The 21,708-nt window shown below is 42.3% G+C and overlaps 1 protein-coding gene across 1 annotated transcript in view; it reads left to right on the top strand.

Annotated features, from left to right (window-relative positions):
- The window catches only part of PALM2 (paralemmin 2), a 126,390-nt gene that overhangs the window by 53,355 nt on the left and 51,327 nt on the right, over window positions 1-21,708 (top strand). The window contains exon 3 of the mRNA XM_010578153.1: window positions 8,020-8,150. Within this exon, the coding sequence (XP_010576455.1) occupies window positions 8,020-8,150 (131 nt within the window). The remainder of the gene's footprint in view (window positions 1-8,019; window positions 8,151-21,708) is intronic.

The raw sequence follows: 21,708 nt of genomic DNA, 5'->3' as shown, positions 1-21,708 counted from the left end.
CTTTAATGAATATTAAAAACCCTTACCTTGTATCAGGCCACAACCTATGATCCCCTTCAGTGAAACTAGTCTGTACAGACCAAGGCTCTGTGGCTGATGAATAATCTGAGCAAAAAAGACACAAACTTTGAGTCTTCTTTCATAGAGTCTTGATAATGTCTCTTGCTGTGGTGGTTTCCTTGCAGCTGAAAGAGCTTGGGCTTTATTTCTTCTTCTTCATCTTTGTATGAAAACAACTGTCTACTTGGTTTACAAAGTTAAATAAAATATGGGACCTGAATAAATTAAAAGCAATGCACACAAAATATTTACACTGGTGTTCTTGCTAATGGATGGGAAGCTTACTCTGAGGATGTAAAACAATTGGCGCTCTATTCCCCCAAAGTTTTCCTAACCGGGCCCCCATCTGTACAGCTGCAATTTCTGTTCCTGGGAGTTTTTAAACAGACAAAGCATGAGACCTTCATGAAGGAGCTGTAACTGTCATCATACTTACCCTTCAGGTAGCTTGCCACGGACGTGCCTTCCCCAAGCATCTGCAGCTCTGGTTGCATGTGGCTTACACAGCAGCTGTGCCCTTGAATCCCCTTGCCTTACTACGGGGTCACCCAGCTGAGATCTAGCCCTTCCCAAGTGAACACAAATCATGCCAGCTATCTCGGTCTTCCTCACCCATTTCTGCAGTCACATTGCACTGATTAACACATTCCTGTCTGCTCTGTTGCTGTGCTGAAGACATGCTTTGAGAAGAAGTACTCAGGGGAGCTGAAGGGCTGTCAAATGTACCAGGTACAGCAAACAAACAAGGGGGAAAGATTATCTCTGCAAAGTCTTTTGGCTGCCATGATTCCAGGTGGTGCTTATCATAATAGTGGCCATCATTTATTTTTATTTACTTATTTACTTACCTTATTTACTAATCTCCCCATGTGCACACACCCCCCTTGCACCCCAGCCCAGTAGCTCACTGGTGCTGTAGCAAACCTCTGTCACCCCAGGAGCTACAGGGAAAGAGGAGACAGGCTTCTTGGGGACAGGCAGGACAGTAGTCCCTTGGATGAGCAGACTGCCTTGGAGGCACCAGGAAACTTTCGAGTAGCTCTGAAACAAGACCTGAGGACCAGTGATCCTGAGCCTGGGGGTGTGCTGCAGTAAGGGTTTTATGAAAAGGGAAAACTCAGGCAAGTGACATGGTGGCCTGTACCCATGTGGCTGAGAAGAAACTTTGAAGAGGTTAAGCCATCAGTCCCCAATGTCTGGTCACAAAAGGTTGTCAATTATAATGGGCAGGTCTTAACTCGCTTGAAAAAAGTTAGTTAATGTGTTTTAGTGTTCTGTGTGATGAATACACAGTAACTGACTGCTGGAAAATGTTCGCAACTCTTGGTCTAAATGTATGCTTCTTAAAAAAATTTTTAAGACATCAGTTCCTTAAGATATATCTAAGAAATCTTTTATTCATTTCTTGAACAAAGCATAACAACAATAAACTTGCAAATCTACGGGATGATATTTAATCTGCTTTATAAACATGCTATTTGATCTTGGGCTGGCTAAGCTCCACCAGCTGATATACTTTTTTTGTTGAATTATACTTATGTTAGCTATGACATTGTGATTGAAGTCAAGACTACAATCAAGCTGCAAGTTTTTCAGCATGACTTAATTCCCTAATCTGGGCAATGTTTGAGTCATATCCATGTATCATGCATACATGTTCCTTAGGCTAGATCAAGTGTTTTAGATGACTGGAAAGGCACAGAAAGTTTTGCTGCTATGCAAAACCAGATCATACCAGCAAGCTGGAAATGGCTGCTTGTTCTGTTTCAGGGCCAGTCTTGCCATACAAGGCCACATCCATCTTGTGGCAGAGCAGAGTAAAATCTCTTGTGTTTGCTGAGGACCACACCTCTCCTCTGTTTTGCAAGCAGACTCTTTCACACTGAAATCCCACACTGGAAAACTCTGCATCAGTCTGGGCAAAGAGTTGGACTGTTTTGTTCACCTACCAGAAAATGAAATACTACAGCATCACTCAGGAATACATTTTGAGCAGCTGCTTATTTCAAGATGGACCTACCTGTCATATTGCTTATGTCTACAGCGCTTCTCTGCATTTGCATATTTATTCATGAATGGTTAAGTGCATCTGACATTAACATGCCTGCTCACACTACAGCCATGTAAACGATTTTTTTTCTTTTTTTCTGGAAGTCAAGGGAAGGCCTGCTGGCAAAGGAACAAGTCTTTCTATAATCTCATTACTTGTCCCAGTAACCTCTTTGCTAATGCTGGCAATTGTGCAGCACACCAGCAGGTCAGACCCAGACCTGCTGGGTGACCTGCACTAGCTGGGTTAGGGCCAGCTGGATGGCAGGTGAAGCTGTGTAAAAATATGGCAAGCAAGAGATGCAGTGTTCGGAGAGGCCATGGGAATAGGTTCGAAAGGAAAAGGGAGGAATCCCAGCAGAATTTTAGTGGTGGTCATTCTTGCACTTGTGTTCCTTGCAAACTCAGTTTTATCAACCCAGGCAGATGCTTGGGAGCATGCACAGGCAGAGCAGGCTCTACCATGCCAGTAAGCCCTCCCTCTTGTAGCTGATCCACTGGCTGACAAAGCTCCAAGTAGCTGCTGAACAGCAAAGCAGGTCTCGCTGCTGCCTCCAGAGCTCCAGATCTGCCTGGAAAACTCAGCCTTATTGCACCAAGGGAGTTTTCTGAAATGCAAAGAGAAAATCTGAAATGCAGCCAGTTGTGCTAGCATCCTAATGGGAGTGTTTGGGTCTAATATCTGACTCTCACACTGCCAGGTGAAGGAAGAGTTTATTACACTCTTAGTAGGGCAGGGGCTGGTATTATGCAGATTTGAGAATATGAGGAACCAACCTCCTGCATTCACCTTTTTTCCAGGACAGTAATACTGAATGCATGTAGGGAGAAAATAATTTCAGCTCTAAATCATTAATGTCTGGTCATCTTCAAACCTCAAAACCCAAAGACTTTTGACAAAACTTCAATTTGGCAAAGATTTCAGTAAAAGTGCCTTTGATGTAGCACTACTGATTTCAGTGGAATGACACCAGTGATCATTACTGCCCATTTTGCATGGCACAGAAGAGCACCATTACCCTGAGTAGTCCACATTCAGTAGTGTTTCTCAAGAGCAGGCACATTTTACTGAAGGAGGCTGTCTTGGGTCAACTTTTGTCCTTTGTTTCACCTCAGGATTATCAGCTTCCTTGAAAATTACTCAGCAGGCAGAGAAGTGCTCCACTTCAGAAAGCACTGCTCTCAAGGAGAGATAGTACTGATTGCCCCTCTAACCACTTGTAAATACAAAAAAAAACCCCAAACTGCTCGAGGAAACTATCTCAAAAGGTAGCAGCACAGCAAGAACTGGCTTTTTTATTGTCATAAAGAGTCAAACGGCAAGTCTGGCAAATGCATCTGGGCCTCAGGTTAAGACACTGCCACACTTCATGTGGGACTGGAAATGTGTTATTCCTTATGAGCAATGTTTATGGAAGTAGGTACGAAATCAGCAAGACTGATGGGTAGAATTAATCACCTTTCACAAGTAGGGAGTTCGGAGGTGGCATGTAATGAGCATAATGGTATATGGAAATGGTGCTAAAAAGATTTTGTTGCTGTAATAAAATGTCCCCCAATACTTAAATTTTTGATGCAACATTAAAGCACAATGCAGCATTGAAAGTAAAGTTTTCTTTTCGATACAGCATTTATTCTACTATGTGCATTTGAGGGGCTATGCATTATTTCCTTGCTAGCACTAAATGTAAACAACTTAAAGCCCTCAGACTTTACTGTCCTGAAGCATGAATCTGAAATAAATAGCACGTAAGGAAGCCGTGCACCACATTTATCGCCATCACTGTGTCTACTGCATTCAGACATTTGGCATGATTTCTTTCTGTCTTGTCCAACATCTGTTCACTTACTTCTGTCCTCACCATGATCTGTTCACAGAATCATGACCTGGTTTTTTTTCCTTTTTTGCATGGTGCAGAAGTCACTCTACTTTCCTATGCTTGAACAAAATAAACAAGGAGCTGGCATCTCTGCAATCTCACTTGTGTGCAGAGAAACCGAGTCACCTGAGAGCAGCGGTGACCTAGAGCATCACAAGCCCAGTGCCCTTTCCACTTCAGTAACAGAGAGCCTTTTTAATGACATGATCTAATTTCTGCTGAAGGATTTAGCCCTGAAGAAATTGTACTGTTGCAATAAATGAAGGAATACTAATACCAACTGTACATAGCATAGCTGCTGTTGTACCAGTGAAGTGGTGCCTTCTGAAAGTACAGCCTATTCACATTCCAGTATTGGAATGAGCTGTACAAATACCTGTATTTTTATGATAGTATATCTGGCCACTCTTGGAGCCCTCTGTCATTTTGACAATGTCTAATCATACAGCACAACTTTGGTGCATAAAGAAGCTCCAAGATACAGTAGAGGGTTAGAGCTCGTAACAGACAATGAAGGCGGAGCAATGCTGAAATAGTAGCTTGTGGCCATTTTAATCACAGACTGTTAAGTAAAGCAAATGCACAAAATCATTGTTAAGCAGGGGTAACTCGCACAGCTAGCTATTTTTGGGCTCCATTCTCATGCAAGCATTCTCCTTTTAGCAGATTTCAGAAACACCTCCTATTCTTCTAGGGATAAGATTTTGCAAGATTTTTTTGAGAAGCATAACCCGAATTTCATAGCTGTGGAGGACAGATGGCAGCGAACCGCCTTTTATTTCCAAGCCACATCTGGCTCTGGTTTGCATATGGCTGGACTGCCTCGATGCTGGCTGCCTCACTGTACTGTCTCATACCCAGGAGCTGTGCCCAGTGCAGCTCTACCACCACCTCCCTGTTGTGCACTACTCACCCGTGGTCTCATCATGTGTTCCAAGCATTCCCCCTGGGTTTCTGATGAAAATGCCCTGGGAAAGGTTTGCTCAAAGCAGTTGAGAGATTCTTCCACCCCTGCTGACTCTCTCAGCAGTCATCTGGCCAGTCATCTTCCTGGACAGCAAGATGGTCCCCTGACACGTGCCTGCCTGTTTGCCTATTGTATTTGCAGTTGGTGTATAAATATACATAACCTCAACAGCCTGGCAAATAGACCCTCTGAATTTTCAGAAATGCTTCTTATAAATGTTTCTATTTCTCAGAGTCTTCCTGTCTGGATTCCTCAGTGTAGTATTTAACGAATGCCTTAATTTTCATCTTAAAAAAGAGAGCCAGAAACATCAAAGTACCAGCTTTCCTGTTTTAGATAAAATATGCTGACATTTCACCCAAGAGGGAGGATTTTTAGTAGATCATAGCATTCTTGTCTTTAAATATGTCTTTTAAAAAATCTCATTGATGCTTTCCAGTTTCAAATTCATGCTATTAATAGGTCAAAAAAAGAGGCTCCTAGGAGAAAGAAATCATGTGATTTTGTAACTTAAATGTTTCACATAAACAAAGACCAAAACAAAAGCTGCACAAAGTATCTCATTTCTGGTGTACAGCAGTTGTACTGAAGTGACTGGCTTCTCCCTGTCTGAGCATCAGCATGGAGATTCTGTAAAAGCACATTGAAAAAAGCCTGGATTTTATCTGTCCTCCTGTAGCAAATGAGGAGTGGCTGTTAACTGAATGTCTTCAGTGCTGTCCAAGTAGCACTTCTCCAAAGGCTTTATTAGGTCTGCTGGAGCCATACCTAAAAGAGGTTTAAAACAGAGAAGGCTGCCTTCATCTTTAGAGTTTGGTCTTTAGAAACTTGGAGGTTTTTTTCCAACGTGAGTATCACTCAAGTTTTCAGATTCAAGACTGCAGATGACTATGACACATGTAGCAACATAGTCCCACATGCAACTGGCCACATTTCTTTTTAAAGAAAAGACAGCAATTTTCTAAAGAGCAATCAGTCTTCACAGCACTTTGCACTGGATCTAGCCCAGCAGGTGTCCACTGAGTTGTGCTTCTGAGACCTCTTAAATGCCAAAGCACAGGTTGTTAAATGCTTAGCACCTCAGGACCTGTAAATCAATTTTTGACTCTCTCACTTTGTTTCTTGGTACGTGTTGTGACTTGTGAGTCTGCTGCTGAGGGGACATTTCAATAGCACATTGGGCCTGAACGAACTGGTGAAACTTCTGGGCAGTAATCAGCTGGGTTGAACTAGAAAGCAAAGGTCCCACAGAGAAATCTCACTACCAGCCCACAAAATGCAGCAGGAGGCACTTGTAGAGGGTAGTGGCAGCAAAAGGACCAGCAAACTTGCAGAAACTGTGTCTGGAGATAGGCATCCCTAATGTTTTGTGAACTAACACCTTGGAGGCCATAAGCAAAGCTGATTTCAGCAGGGTGGAGCATGTCTCCAGCATCAACATGTCCAACCATTGAACATGACTGCATGGTAAAGAGCACAAGACCTCTTCTGTCATGCAGAACTCCTAATTTGTATAGAAATCACTTAAAACACACCTAGAAGCCCTCTGATGCACAGCACAGTTAACGTCAGTGAAAGCTGGAATAATTTATAAAGTCTAATTCACTTGTGTGGTTTGTAATGTTTTCTGTCTGCTGCCTTACTAAAATCTAATTGCCTGATGTCAGATAGGCCATGGAGTGACAAGAATAGTTTGTGCATAGATACTATGTCTATATATACACTCAAAAACTAACAAGTAAGCCTTGTCTGTCATGTCTAAAATCTTTCTAATTTGGGCTGGGTTTGAAGCCTGCTTTTAGCAGTGAATGTTTTTTCTTTATACATAGTTTGCACAAGTCAGGTTCCATTCCAGCAATGAACATGGCATTGAAAAGACTGACACTGCATGTTTGGGCAGCCTCTGCAATCCTATTTCTTTGAACTGATGATTTCCTTATTAGCTCATCTTTGCTGGAGAGGATACACGCTCTCACAGCTGGTGCCTTGAACTAGCACTGCCAGTTGCTTTGCAAATTCAAAACCAAGGCTCCCCTTTTCTGGTCAGTGCAAGAAGCTAGTTTGGTCAGTCCCTTGGCTGACCATTTTTTCCACCAGCTTCATTTTGTTCTTGCCAAGGAGCAAAGTCCTGCAGGGCTTTGGGCTCCTGATATTCCTTTCGACAGGTGCTGGTCCTGTCTGTCAAATGATCTGCCACATCCCTCTGGCAGGATTTGGGCCAAACAAGACACACAGTCTGATGTACTGTTTAAAGGATTGCTTGCAACCAGTGCATCACCACTGGTGAACTCCCCTGGGTGAGCTGCAGCTGGATTAGACAGTGGCCAGGTGAGGTTGTAGCCATGTTTTTGGTGTAGAAAGCACAGCAAAATTTCCAGGAATAATTCTATTGGGTGTATGCTATTGTTGCTTTCTGTGACAGTGTTGCTGTGCCCTGGGACACCCATGGTTTCTGGAAGGTCTTTGTTCATTTGTTTTAATTTGTGTCTAGCTAAAATGTGATATGTCTACTTGTGTGAATGTATATGTGTGTGTGTGTCTGTCTGTATGCCTGTAAATGTGTGGAGACAAATCTGTGGTATAAATGAAAAATAACATTTTTTATTAATATAATAGTAGACTGATTTTATCCTTCATGAAACTCATTACATGTAGGGCACACTGCTCTTTTTTTTTTGAAGCTTTAAGAAGTTTATGATTTTAGTCCTTCCAGCACATGCCTTGTTATTCACGAGAGATCCGCCGTTTTGTTCAAAGATTTCAGTTTTTGCAGAACCAGCTAATTTGTGTGGTCTAAACTCTTGACTTTATTAGGATCTACAAATAACTTCATATAAAGGCACTGATGGTGAATAAAGTGTATACTGTAAAACTGACACTCTAAATCTGGAAGACCTGACATCTGGATAAACAGCCGATGGATTGCCTGAAAATGACTGTAAAGCAGTAATCAGAAATTCAGTGGGGACAATCTAATATTCAAAAGCAGAGGCAGCTCCTTCTCAATCTTCAGATGGTTTTTGTTCAGTCTGTTCCTAAGGTTTGGATTTTTTCACCTTACAGTCAAAAGCTCTTCGGGAAAAATGGCTGCTACAGGGAATTCCTGCTGGCTCTGCAGAAGAGGAAGAAGCCAGAAGGAGACAGTCAGAAGAGGATGAACTGAAGGTGAAAAAGCTGGAAGAAAACATACACAGGTAGGGATAGTTTCCCTTTGCTTTGCCTAAGAACAGTCACTCCCATTAAGGCTAGAGACATTCCTCACCCAGGTCCTCATCTCCGGCAGCAGCAGATAGCAGCTGCACAGGGAAGAGTGTAAGAGGCAGGCACACATACAGCCAAACCTGCCCAGAATTTGTCTCCCATATGTCCATGGTTTCCAAGGTAGAGCTATCATGGTATCTTTGTGTTTAATGGACTTTGATGGATTTCTCTCATGAAGGAGCTAAAAAGAGGGATCAGTTGCCCCTTCTGAAGCATGTTTATCACTTGATCAACACTCAAGAGATTCTCCATTGCTTTACACCTCCTGCAGCCAAAAGGTGTTCAAGGAGGGGCAGCACTCTTTTGCACTCACTTTTCACTGGTGCAAATGACTTTTTGAAATGGAGCAGCAGATGCCACCAGCAGCTCAAACATCTACTGCGTTCAGAAGCAAGTTTGGGTGTTAGAATTATTTCCTTTTATCAGTTTCCCATTGCAGTCTGAATTGTTGTTTGTCCTCTTTTTTATGTTTTCCTTTGTTTTGATACAAACAAGGGGCTCTAAAGCTCATAAGGAAAATGCTTTTATCCCTCACAGGACAGATTCCAGAGCTGCTTCATCTGCAATTTACGCTATGTGAATTTAGAGTTTTTTCAGCTGGCAGAAAATTAGCAAAAGTTGGTCAGATTTGGCACAACAGCTTTTACAAATATGTCAGCTGAGGGATGTAAGTGACAGAAAAAAGTAAACAGGACCAACAGTCCAAGTGTTGAGGTATTAGCCTATCATCTGGTAAACTCAATTTGCCTTATGCCAGGTTTCTTGTGAAATTTCTTGGAGAAATCACTGAGAATGGTTCTTTGGGGATATACACAAGCAGACCAACCCTAAGCCTGGGTGACACTAAATGGCTTCTAGGTGGAAGTAATAGATCAGCATGAATGTAAGAGTTGCCTCATACTACTGGTCTCTGTCTTGCGATTCTTGTTAATTAGAACTGATCTGAGAATGTGTATTATTTTTTTACATCTGTGGTAACACAAGGCAAGAAAGTTGCGGTTTTTTTAGATTTCATATGCTACCTGATGTTTTACTCCATAAATTAATGCAGTAGATGGAAAAAAATCATGGGCTGAACTTCAGAAACATGTGCTGCAATACATATTTCATCTAGTGCTGAATGCTGCAAGGTATTAAGTGCTCTGACCCCATCCAGCAAAACACATCAGCATGTGCTTAATTTCAGCTGTGTGAGTGCCACCACTGAAGGCAATGAAACCTGATTTGCTTAATTAGTTCAAAGTGTAGGATGAAAGTCTACGTAAAACCTTTGCCCCTGTGGTTTGGGTTTTTTTTTCCTTAACTAAGGCCATGAAATAAAATCTTTTAATATTTGGAAGTAATGAAGCTCTCTTCTGGTGTAACCACCTATCTGTCAAATTGACAGATCAGCTGCTTTCTCCTAAGTTGAAAGGACATTTGTTTGACAGCCTTGCTAGCATGCTTAACTTCCCTGTTAACTTTCCAAGGGAACTCCAAAGACAGTAAAAAAGTATTTTAATTTGAATGAGAAAATATTACACCTGAACTGCAGAGATAAGACAGGAGAGGTTGAGGTCATTAGGCTAATTACAATTTACATCCATGACAACATGACACATCCAGAGCCTATCAAGATAGGCTGAGAAGGTAAAGGGCTGTAGAAAGGGTAAGAAGAGAGATGTCAAGCACGTTATCTGGATGAGTGAAGTAGAATGAACTCATGCTGAAAGGATTTTTTTGGTGCCTGTGCACCACATTTCCCCTCTGCATTCCCAGGAAAGAATCAGAGAGGAGGATTACAGGGGAACCGTTCATATGTTCATGTTTGCAGGGGCCTAACGGTCCTGTGGAAGTGCACTATGCACTATCCAATGGGACCACTATGAAACAGCCCAAGCCTACTCAACAAGGGCAACAGAGGACAGACTAAGCTGGTTCACCAGAAAGGTATAAAACTACTGCAAGACCAGCCATAGAGTTGATGCCAGGGGACTGTACAATCACTGTGCCATGGATCTTGCGTATTCATTAGAGTCACACTGCATTGTATGTGCAAGCACAGAGCAGCTGCAGTATCAAGACATCTGTGAAAGAGTCTTGTGGCACACATGCTGGGTTTGTCCCTACTGCAAAATATGCAAAGTCTTTTACGTTTGCTCCAGGAGCAGGGTGAAGCTTACTTGTGAAGGCCAATGTCCAACCTCTGCTGGCAGCCAGCACCCATGCCCCTGCTTTAGCAAGGGGGAACATGAAGTCATCCCCTTCCTCTTGAAGCAGAGCATCCCATCATCATCGCAGAGAGCAGCATTTCTTCTGCTCACACTGAAGCTCTCAGGAAGGTCCCTTTCTCGTACCTCTGCATTTACTACATGAACAGTCATGGCACAGGAGAAGTATCTATCTTTATTTGCAGGCCAGACATAAACAGTAGGTCTGACAAGCTGAGTGAACTGCGGCACTCAGGACAGAAGTCGGAAGTAGATAGTGTTTGAGACCAGACTAACATTCATAAATGAGGATGTGGGCTCATGTAGGTCTGTGCTGTTGAGAAGAGGCAAATATCTCTACCTTAGAGAAACAGTAGGGCTGGCTGTGGGTTTGTAGATGGTCCTGAAGGCCTTGCACATAACACAAATGCTTCAGTTGAGTATTGCTCTTTCTAATTCAGTTTCAAGTGACTTTGCCACCGAAATCAGATGTTTTGCAAGATGTACACGTGCTTGTAGTGCTTATTCTTAAGTTAGTATAACCAGTTCTCCTTTGTGTGGGAGGCATTTCATTTCAGCTGGGCAGCAAAAGTGCATGAGTGTACAGACTACTCTTTATTAGACTTCCATGTTGTCATGATACAAGAAATCACATACATACTTCAGCTTGTAGCTTGCAAGGCTATGTGCATATGAATAAAATTAAACATGAGTAAGTGTAATGATTTAATGAGCTCCCTCATCTGCAAAAGCATTTGGAAGAAGGATGCCTACATTAGTCAGCATTTCTGTAGACTTCATGCCAAGCAACTGAAAAAATATCTGCATCACAAAGCTAGAAATAAAGCAGAACAAAGGATGCAATACAAATAATTAAATACTATCATTATGCTGATAATTACTAACAGGAGGACACAGAAGTACCAGATGCACATGCAAGTTAAAAAAACAGGGAGTGCAAGACTAGGACAAGATGCAAGCATATGAACAGTGTAACAGTGGATCACAGACAGAATGATCATTTGATAGTTGGGATTAGTTTAATATGTTTAGAGATTTTGAAATGTGTGAACACTAGAAACAGCCTTTGTATCCAAGAATGCAAAGTGGAAATAGAAGAATAAGCACACTTGAAACAAGTTTGGTTTGGGCATTTCTGCTTGCCTAACTTGAGTCTTCAGAATAAGACTTACGCTGCCCCATGTAAAAACCCTGGTATTGTCTCTTGCATGTCTTTAAAAAATTGTTTGGTCCAGTGAACTGAACAAGAAGATTGGACCCCTTATTCAACATTCATTGAGTGTTAAGTGGGCTTGAAATTTGTCATTAGTGGGAAGGATAGAAAGGCATTGCTGCATTATTAATGTTTGAAACCCGGCTGCAAGTTTGGTGGTACCACTGTATCAATGGCAGAGTGAAGCCAGACATGGATTTATGATATGTCTCGGCACAAACTGTCCTTAGACATAGACAAGCTTTAAAGCTAGTTTAGTTTTTTGGGTTGTCCTAAAGATCTCGGGTCAGTGTTAGAGGAAAGCAGCCACGTCTGAGTTTCTTTCCCATTGTCACACAGTGAGAAAGTGATCTCCTGTTTTCTGCAGCTACCTTAGATTTGGGGTAAATGGTACCAAAGGAGTAAAAAAATTAACAAAAAACATTTCTCTTCCCTTAAACTTATTCTCAAAATCACAGACCTGAAATATATTGTTTAGGATAGATAGCATTGATACAGATGCTCAGTGAACTTCCACAGACACATTTCTGATAGTGTGTTGTAGGTGAAACAAGCACTGGAATGTGTGGCATGCCTCCCATGGTTATTTTTACCACATGACAGTTTGTTATTTTGCAGCAGTGAATGGAAAGTTGGCATTCAACATCTGGGTATTAACAGGCAACATTCATAGAATAGAGCAGCCCACCCAAAGCCTGCTGTTCCTGCACAGCATTTGAAAGGCTCCCCAAATGAGTTTGTTTTACTAGATTACATTACAGTACGTGCTGGCAGCCCGTGTTTACTACAAAAGGTGAAGAGTTTTCATTGCTCTGAAGCTTTCATGTAGCATGCCAACATGAAATACTCTGTGACAACATATCTCCCTAGTTGATGATGGACACTGGCATGAGATACCAGGACTGGACTTGTTGTGCTCCTAGAGAAAAGAAATCCACTGAGCTAAATCCTCAGTAAAATGGCATATCCCTTCAGTAATCAACAGTCCCTCTGTTCATGTCGGATGAGGAGGTGCCCATCAACTCCAAGGAGAGACAAATCATTGTGCTATCAGAGCAGCCTTTTTGGACATGTGGACCAGGCAGACAGGTTAGAGCAGTGGATGCTGGATCCCCAAAAACCACACACAAGAGACACTTGAGGCGCTTTGGCACTGTGGCAGCTCTTGGGGGTGAAGCAATGCAGGACAGCAGCCAAGGTATACATGTGTCCCCTGTTCTTTACTCAGGGCTACTCAGCTGTCAGCACATCCAGCTCTTAATGTTTGCAAAAGCCCTTTGGGGTTGTGGAGTGCTTCACTCTCGTGCATGCTGGTGGTAAGCCACAGCTGTGTCACCTCTAGGAGAAGGCTTTTCCATGATGGTCCAGCATGCAGGGAGAGTTCCAGTGTTAATGGTGGTAGGGGCAGGTGCTTTGGACCATAGGTCATGAGCTCTTTCCTGGGACAAGCACATATCTTTGCTGGTTGCTGTTGTCTTGCTGATGTGGGCAGGTGGTAAATACATGCAAAAACTCCCTCCCTCCCAGCAGCTCCCATCTCAGAGTGCTGATGTTTTTCTATACTTACAAAACCTTGGAAAGTATTTTAAAGAAATGTTGAACTGAAAGATGCCTGGGAGAGGGACTGCAGGACAAGCACAGCTTCCATCCAAGAAAAGCACTTAACCTGATGGACCAAAAGAGATGCTGAATGTAAGCTTACACAAGAGAGATGACCAGTGATGGAGGAAGAGAGGTGACACCACCTCTCAAGCAAAAGGTGTCTTGGTTGTATGAGGGTCTCTGTTGTTGTACTGTGCTCAACCTATGACTGCTTACCAGGTATTAGGCAGAAGTCCTAATCTAGGTAGAAGATCCAAAATGGAGTAAACTTCTCCAAACCTGGCAGAATTGTCCTCTTCTTCCATCACTGCAATTGAATATTTCCAGGTGAATGCTCAGATTTGAGTGTTGTCAGAGAGACTGCGCTAGCCCCCGAGAAGAAAACGCTCACCAAGCTGATTTGATATGCAGAAAATAAAATCTTATTAATACACTATCTTATTAATAGACTATGAGTGCTTCACAGATCTCTGATGTTAGATGGGGTCTACACCAAAGTCTTTTCTCATTGCAGAGTCCAGCAAATACAGGCTTGTAGTTGTTGTGCTTGTCATGGCTGCTGCACCTGTAGCATTTTCTCTCCTCCCAGTGTCCATTCTTTCATTTCTTCCTGATGCCAAGGTTTGTTTCCTGCTTCTTTTTCCCAGGATAGAAACTTAGCATGTCTCAGACTGGGAATTCTGGCTATAATTCAGTCTCTCTTGGGACTATCACTAAGAGTCTTTGCATGACAGAGGGAGAGAGAGCACGTAAGACACATGTGAGAGCACTCCTTCAAAACAAGGATCATCTGATGTCAGAACCAGCTGTTCAGACCACCCCTAGAGCAGACAGTGCAAGCCAGGACCAGAGGTGCCATAAAACTCTCCTTAGCAAGGTCTCACCCATTTTCCTTCCATCTTAGCCTTCAGAGAGATATGAATGGTTGCTGAAGCTTATGCTAGCGCAGAGAACAGTGTGTCTTCCAAGTGCATGGTCCACATGAGTGTGACTGTTTTGCAACTTCCACATTGATGACAGCTGGAGAAAACGATCAGGAACATTGCTTATTCAACATTTTGGGGGTTTACCTAGAAAGCCAGATGCAGCTGTAGACAAGCCTTCTGTCTGCCTCCACATGCTGCCCATATGACCAGTTGCATTGGGTGAGGTCTTTAAGAGTGAAATAGCAAAAATGAGTCAGGCAGTCTCTCCAAATTCTGCTCACCTTATGAGGGAAAAATCAAGCTTTCTGCACAGGAGCAGCTGTTTGTACCCAAGCCCTCTTGTCTGATTCTCTACTAAGATTGATCAATATCAGATCTCATCTGCTGAAGCTCCACAGATTCCAGTTCCAGCAACCCCTAAGGACTTTGGTTTCCAAAACAGCACATCCTTCACCTCCCATAAAGCTTTTGCTGGAGTGTGTTTCATATGTGATAAATTTCTTGGGAAAACAGAAACCAAAACAAAACCAAGCAAAAAGCCTCAACAACAGGAAATCTCAGATTTCCAAAGGAACCCTCTCTGCAGTGTGATTAGAGAATTCTTCAGGACTTGTAGGATGATCTCAGAAAAGCAATGAGTTAGGAGCTGCTGGGTGGCAATGGGTTTGAGGTTTTTACATATGGTATAATATATTCAGATTATTTTAAAAAAAAAAGAAAAACAACAAACCCAAACACTTATAAACAGTAACACAGCTTACTACCTCAGTTCTGAAACTTGACCCATACTTAAAATAGCAGAATGACATGCCAGTGCTTTAACAGTTGCCTAAATGCTGGTGTTCTGGGTTTAGGAGTTCTGGGTTTAGATCGCAGGATTTTCCACAACTCCTAGGTATTGCTAGCTTGTAATTACTTAATGATGCCTATGCATCTTATAAAGTGGACAAAAGGATTAACTGTTCAGTTTGAACACAGACCCCCTCCACTCCAGCTGTGTCTGCTCTCCTCAAATATGTGTACCAGATATGGACCTTGATTTAAAAAAAAATTTGCCTAATTTGGGAACAAAATACAGAAGAAATTCCAAAGCCCCATCTCTACATATCAAGGAATTTCCACCTCAGGTGCTTTTGACACTTCATCCATGTCAGTATGCTATAGATTAAGAGACATGTTCCTCAAGAAGGAAGGGACACATAGGCTTAAATTCAGCCCTGTATAGAAGCAGCTTTTCAAGAACACCTCTTCAAGGCAAGCTAATGGATTGTAAAGTAGGATCAGTTTCTAAATGGATTAAACCTTTAGTACAGTAGATCATATGCTACAGCCCCTTGTGAAAGGGGCAGTTACTACCTCTGGGCCAGGTTCAGCAAGAAAAATGCAATTTCAATCACTGCAGTCTTTCAATAAAATGGACGTGCTGTGCAAGGCTGGGTTTCTGTTGCCGTACTAGCTGAGACCCAGTAACAAATTATCAAGTGCAAAACTTCAAAGCCTCCTTGGCTTTAACATTTCAAAGCTAAAAATTTCATGTGACTCTCTGTGTGATGCTGTTTTTAAAATGGGGAAATCTCTTTATAACACATGTATTTATCATATGTGTTGAATCACCACACTCCCTCTGTATGCAAAGCCATCTAAGATCATCACACTTCTTTTAAGCCTAGTAGAATTGACAAAGGTGTCCTGAACCAGTAGATTGTCGCATAGCATAAAGAGTAGGAATTGTTGACTTCATTACATCTGAATTAAATCTTAATCATGGGACAAATGGGATTGTTGCCTGGAGTAAAACAAAAAGGACTTGCCTCCATTCCTTTCCTCGTTATGCTTACCTTTGCTGGAGTTGGCTGGTTGGTTGGCTTTCCTTGTACACAGGCAGTGTACTACCACAGGGCAGTCCTGGCAAAACAGTCCCTTCCACACAGTTAGTCCATATAGTGTTGGTGGATGGAAAAAAAACAAAACTGTGGAAGTTCTGTAAAAGAAAGGCATGTTTGTGTGGAGGTGCCATACATGTGCATAATTTTGAAAGAGATGACAAACCTGTAGTGTATTTACAAAGAGAAGGCACAGAGCTGGGCAACAGCCTGGGTTGATTTTATTGTGTTTGTGCGTTACAGTGATTATTTACTCTGTCTGCACCTTAAATCAGTGGACTTTCCTCTTCCCTGCCAAACACCTCTTTATGGGCTGTGTCTGTGTCCGGCAAGGCCAGAACATGCAGCATGCACAACATGCTCACACACACATGCTCACAGAGCCTGAGAAGACACAGCTGCAGTTCTGGCCCTTGGTAGCTCCCTTCTTCCAAAGGCTTGGGTTCATTCTCTAAAACTGCAGGAGTTTAAATAAGTCACCTACATATAGAGCATCATCTCTAATGTAATCTCATTAGCCCCCCAAGCAGTCAGTGAGAAAAGCATCACCTCCACGGCCTGTGTAAGACTATCCCCCCTACTATAGGTGCCTCAGTAAAGTGCCTCAAGTGAAATGGGTGGAATTTAAGCCTTAATGTTACTTTCTGCACAGGCACCCTCCACTGGGCCTCGGGGCGCTACGTTCATGCAAATAGTCATTAATAACCATTAATTATGTATCCGGTGCATCATGCGTTTGTAACTCGAGGCCCTGCCCTGTCATTCTTGCTAGTAGTCAGCACTTACACATATTTCTGCAGAGCTGGGCTAGCTCTGAGTAGGTAGAAGTGCAATTAGAGGAGGAGTAAGGTGCAGTGTCTAGAGCCACCCAGTGGGCATTGCAAGTTTAGCCTCTTTTTTAAAAAATCTGCAGTCTGAAAAGTACGTCACCTTCCCTGTAGGGTTTTTTAACTGCTGCAGTATGTGAATTCTAAGGCAAAAATAATGCAAATCCCGGCTAGTGGTCCACAGAAGACAAAGAAAGACCGACTGTGCCATCAGGAATCCTGGTTGATAAGAAAGGGACAGCTGTAATGGATTTTATTAAGAAGTTGCAGTTGAAGAAAAAAGCAAAGTCCCAAGGAGGCACGTTCAGGAGCAGAGAATAGTCTGCTGGCACATGTTATTGTGGTCTCACTATAGAAAAGCAAATGAGTAGTAACAGGGAACCTCGGTGTGTTGGAAAAATGCTGGTAGCCATCCAAGAATATAGCACATGAATGATATGGTCAAATCAACAACAAAGGACATTCAGAGCACTCAGATCAGCATGTTACAAATGTAGAACATGCTCATAGCCATGTGCAAATATGGGCTTTGTAGGATGAAGTGATATATGACTCTGTAGTGTAAGACACTGAGAAATCAGGTCCCAGTGCCAGATTGCTGTAAGAACTCAAACTAGAAAACTGACTTGGTATGACAGATGTGCAGAGGAGCAATGAAACAAGTTGGGGAGAGATAGGTAGTAATAAGTGGAGACAATAGAAGAAATTAAACAAAAAATGCACATGGATTAAAACCATTTAAAAGTCAGTCTTGCATGGCATCTGCTATGACCTGTTGTTGTTACCACGGGTGAAAAAGGACTCGACGGGGATGTGAAAAGTACTCACAAGCAGTAGGAAAAAAAAAAAACCAAACCCAAAGACATTTTGCAAAACCAACAACATAAAAGACGAGTTCAAGGCCAGATATAGCAGAGCTTTACCACAGATTCCTACATAATCAACAACCAGAACTGCAATTAGGACTCCTGAACAAACAACATGTTGCAAAGTTTGTTCAGCAAGGTGAAGCAACTGGAGTAGCTTATGACCTTAAAATGTCATTAATGGCTTACAAAAAATATCTGGAGGGGGAGGTAAATTCCAATTTGCAAGGCATTGGAAGCAGACTTGGACAATGTCCATGTTTCTCCTTAGAAGTCCTTCAGCCAATGAAGACTACCTGATATAAAAGGAGTCATAGCTATAGGACAGTGGAAGAGAGGTATATACTGAAATGAGTCCAGCTGGATACTACCCATGTAAAAGAATCTGTGGAAAAGAGTTTGATACACCCTAGGTGTCAGTGACATGAGGCTGCTAGGGCTTGAAGAGGAATCTGCTCTACTTTCTCTGTAGCTGTCAGTCTGCATCAGGACAGATTCACCTCAGTATGGTATCAGAGTCCTAGAAAGACAAATAAGTTCAAGAACAAAGCACCTGCTGACAAAAAGATGCTCTGAAAAAGGTGAAGCTGATTCTGAATAACTGGATCACTGGTGAGATAGAAATTTCAAAAAGCTGTGAAAACATACTGTAGATTGTAACTGGTCTAGAAGACCTGGCAGAACAATGCCATGTACATGCTGTTGCATGCCGAGGAAAATGCATTTCGTCCTTCACGTGAAAGATTGTTAAATTATGCCTACTCTGTACTAAGACATTCTTACTAATGCAGCTACAGAAGCAAAGCTACCCTTTGTGGATTCATTTTTTACCAGCAGAAAGTATGGACACTTTAATAGAATGAGCTCTACAGGCAGAGGTTATTGTATAGCCACTTCTCTACTGGAAAACATACTGAAATAAAAAGTGTTTAAAAATAACCTACCCTCTAGGCAACAACAGCATGTTAGCAGGATAGTCTGAAGTCATTAAGTGGAGAGAGACATGGGGACCAGGTCTTTGCATCCTGCATTCCTCTAGACCACGTAAGTGATGCAGAGTGTGTCCCTGGGAATTGCCTCAAGGAGAGAAACCACCCATGACAGGATGAAGCCCCAAATTACCCCTAAGTTAAATTCTTGCCTCTACCACCAATTTCTTGCATGACTTGAAGCAAGGTACTTCAACATTGCTTCCACATCTTGTATTCCAATGTTCATTTGTGTAATTATCTTTCCCACACTTCTAGCATCATGTGATCTGAACTCTCTGGTACCGGAATTGCTTCTCACTGCATGAAGAGAACATCACTGGTGCCCCTTAGATATCCCGAGCAAATTTTCATTCTTCAGAATTCTTCATGTTCTTCTCTTATTTTGAAGTGGCAACACAAATACGAAAGAGATGCTCATTAACACAAATGGTCCATGCTTCTAGAGAAAGCAGGAAAGAACAGCCGTTCACTGAAAGAAGTGATTCTCACTGTGACTGGACTTCTGCTTCTTGCTAAGACTGTGTATCTGGCTCTTGGTTGCACACCATTCTGATGTTATCAAAGCAGCATGATTTGAAAGCAGAAAAGCAACATAGTATTTGGGTGGTGTGTGCAAGTTACTGTGTGAAACTTAGGCTTTAACTCTTTAATATGCAAAAGACAAAGACAAGCAAGTTTAAAATGTTCAGCAGCATCTATTGGGTATAGGCTCTGGTGCTGACGAAGTAAATAATTCTTCAGTTAGCTCTGAACCTGTGTGCTGATTGCACTGCAGCTGTAGCAAGGTGGAGCAGCTCTGTAAATACTCAGGTGGTTGACTGTGCACTCCCATGGCTGGTGGTCGCATCTAAGCTAGCTCAGATATCTTAACGCTGTGTTACATAGCACTGAAACTGGTGCAGACTTTCACACTGCAGCACGATTAGGTCAAAATCTGAGGGCTGGGTGGTTGTGGTAGTTTCCACTCATCTGTAGGTAGGTGGTGCAGGACAGGCGCAACATGGTCTACCTAGACACCCAGCACTCAGCTGGGTAGCTTGAGCTGGCGTCTAAGTTGCTGCAGCCTCACTCGTATCAGCGCTGAAACAGTGCAAGCTCTGGGTGGGTTGGGCACATCCCTCTGTGCTGAGATCATACTTCTGGTGGTGCTGAAGACATCGTTTGAGGTGCCTCAGGCCTATAGAGTGACACAGCTGCATAATTAAATGGGTAGCTTTTGTTGATAATTCCTGGGGGCGTTTTATTTTTTAATTCAGCTGTCAAAATCCAGTTCCCAAATGATTCATTCATCTCTAGTGTGCTGGTGTTTTTCTTATTCTTGCCCATTAACCACTAGGGTTGTTTTATTTATGTCTGAAGGAGCTTCTTTTAGTCATTTCTGCGAAGAAAAAAAATCTGCAGCCTGCTAAATCCACAGTACTTTTGGACTGGGCTACTGAAAATGGCAAATGCATTTCATGGTTTTCCATGCAAACAGATGAAACATTGATTTCTGTGGCTTCTTTTTCTCCTGCTGTCACTCTCTGTATGCAGTGATCCAGGAATCCTGGATCCCCACTGGATCTCCAGGTGGGGTCCATCACCCCACCGGATGCCATGCACAGTGGTATATATATGTATTCATTGCTGCAAAGACTTTATAATGTAAGCCAGTGAGGTAGGCAATCACTAGAAAAGGAAGTGGGGACCAAAAGCATGGATTATAGCCTCAGTTTTCCAAGCTTGAGTGACCTGCAACGCAGATAAGTCAAGTCTGTAATCAACTGGTGGCATGAAATCGTAACATAGATCTTTAACACCAGAAGAAACGCATGTTCTCTGCGAACAGATACCAGAGAGGGAAGGCAGTTCCAGCACAGACCTTGTCATCTTTGATGGCAGCCCAGGGAAAATGCCTTAAATGGTGGAGCTACAGCTGAGTTATTTAAAGGACATTTCATTTGTAGGAAGCTTATTTGGGAAACATGAGCTTGCCTACAGAATCTTAACTGCCCAAAAGGTGAATAAAACAGATACTCACAGTAAATGGGTTACTGGGTTACCTTACGTAGGTAAGAGTGTATGTGGGGTGGAGTGTGTAACACTTTAGTCAAAGAAATGACCAGAGAAAACAAATTTTATTTAAGTCTTGGAGCCCCAAGCCTTATATGACAAGTTTTCCATTCAATTTTATTTTTGTGCCTTTTTTTTTTTATTTTTTTTTAGAAAATTGCAAATACAGTTTCCTTGTATGAGTCCCTCTTTAGCCTCCTTTCCACTCTAAATTTAAGGGTGCTTATTAATCGGGACAGTGAATTTTATACAAGTGATCCTCACAAGAACCCACATTGCAATCAGGAAAAGGGCTGGCAGCCTAATGTGCAGTGAGATGTTTTTCTTTAGGTCCATCAGATAAAGGGACACTCATAACAACACAGGTAAGGTTTTTTAAGTCTTTCACTTGAAGCTAAACCTTTTAGTTCCAAAAGAATAGTAGTGGAAAATGAAATAATAGTAAGTCACAGCAAAAACCTAATGGTTTTCTGACTTGTCTGATGATCTCTGAGCTTTGTGACTTGGCACACCTGGAATGGGCTCAGAAAGGCAGAAGGCTCCTGAATTTAAAAACACGTTTCAGGCAGCAGTTGCTGCAGAGCAGCGGTATGTCACCAGCAGAGCCAGACTTGTAAGCCTCATCTTGCTGGCAGCATCCAGGCTGGGAAACCAGAGAACCACGTTCATCTTCTAAATGCCATTCCAGACGGGTCACATGGGGCCAGCCGTTGATCTGGTCAGGCGAGGACAATCAAGCCCACTGTTCACAAGTTACTCCCAGGAGCTTAAGATATCACTCCTGGCCTAGGGGCAGATGGTTCATATCTGTTACATTGGCATTCCAGTTTTGATGCCATAGAATTTTCAGCTAAGTAAAGAAAGACAGAAAGAAAGAAAGAAAGAAAGATGCCATCATAACAGCATTCTGACTTTAGGAA

Source organism: Haliaeetus leucocephalus, unplaced genomic scaffold, assembly GCF_000737465.1.
Source record: "Haliaeetus leucocephalus isolate CR32 unplaced genomic scaffold, Haliaeetus_leucocephalus-4.0 Scaffold605, whole genome shotgun sequence".
Lineage (NCBI taxonomy): Eukaryota > Metazoa > Chordata > Aves > Accipitriformes > Accipitridae > Haliaeetus > Haliaeetus leucocephalus.
Note: the sequence above shows the minus strand (reverse complement) of the source record. Positions and strands in the feature narration are given on the sequence as shown.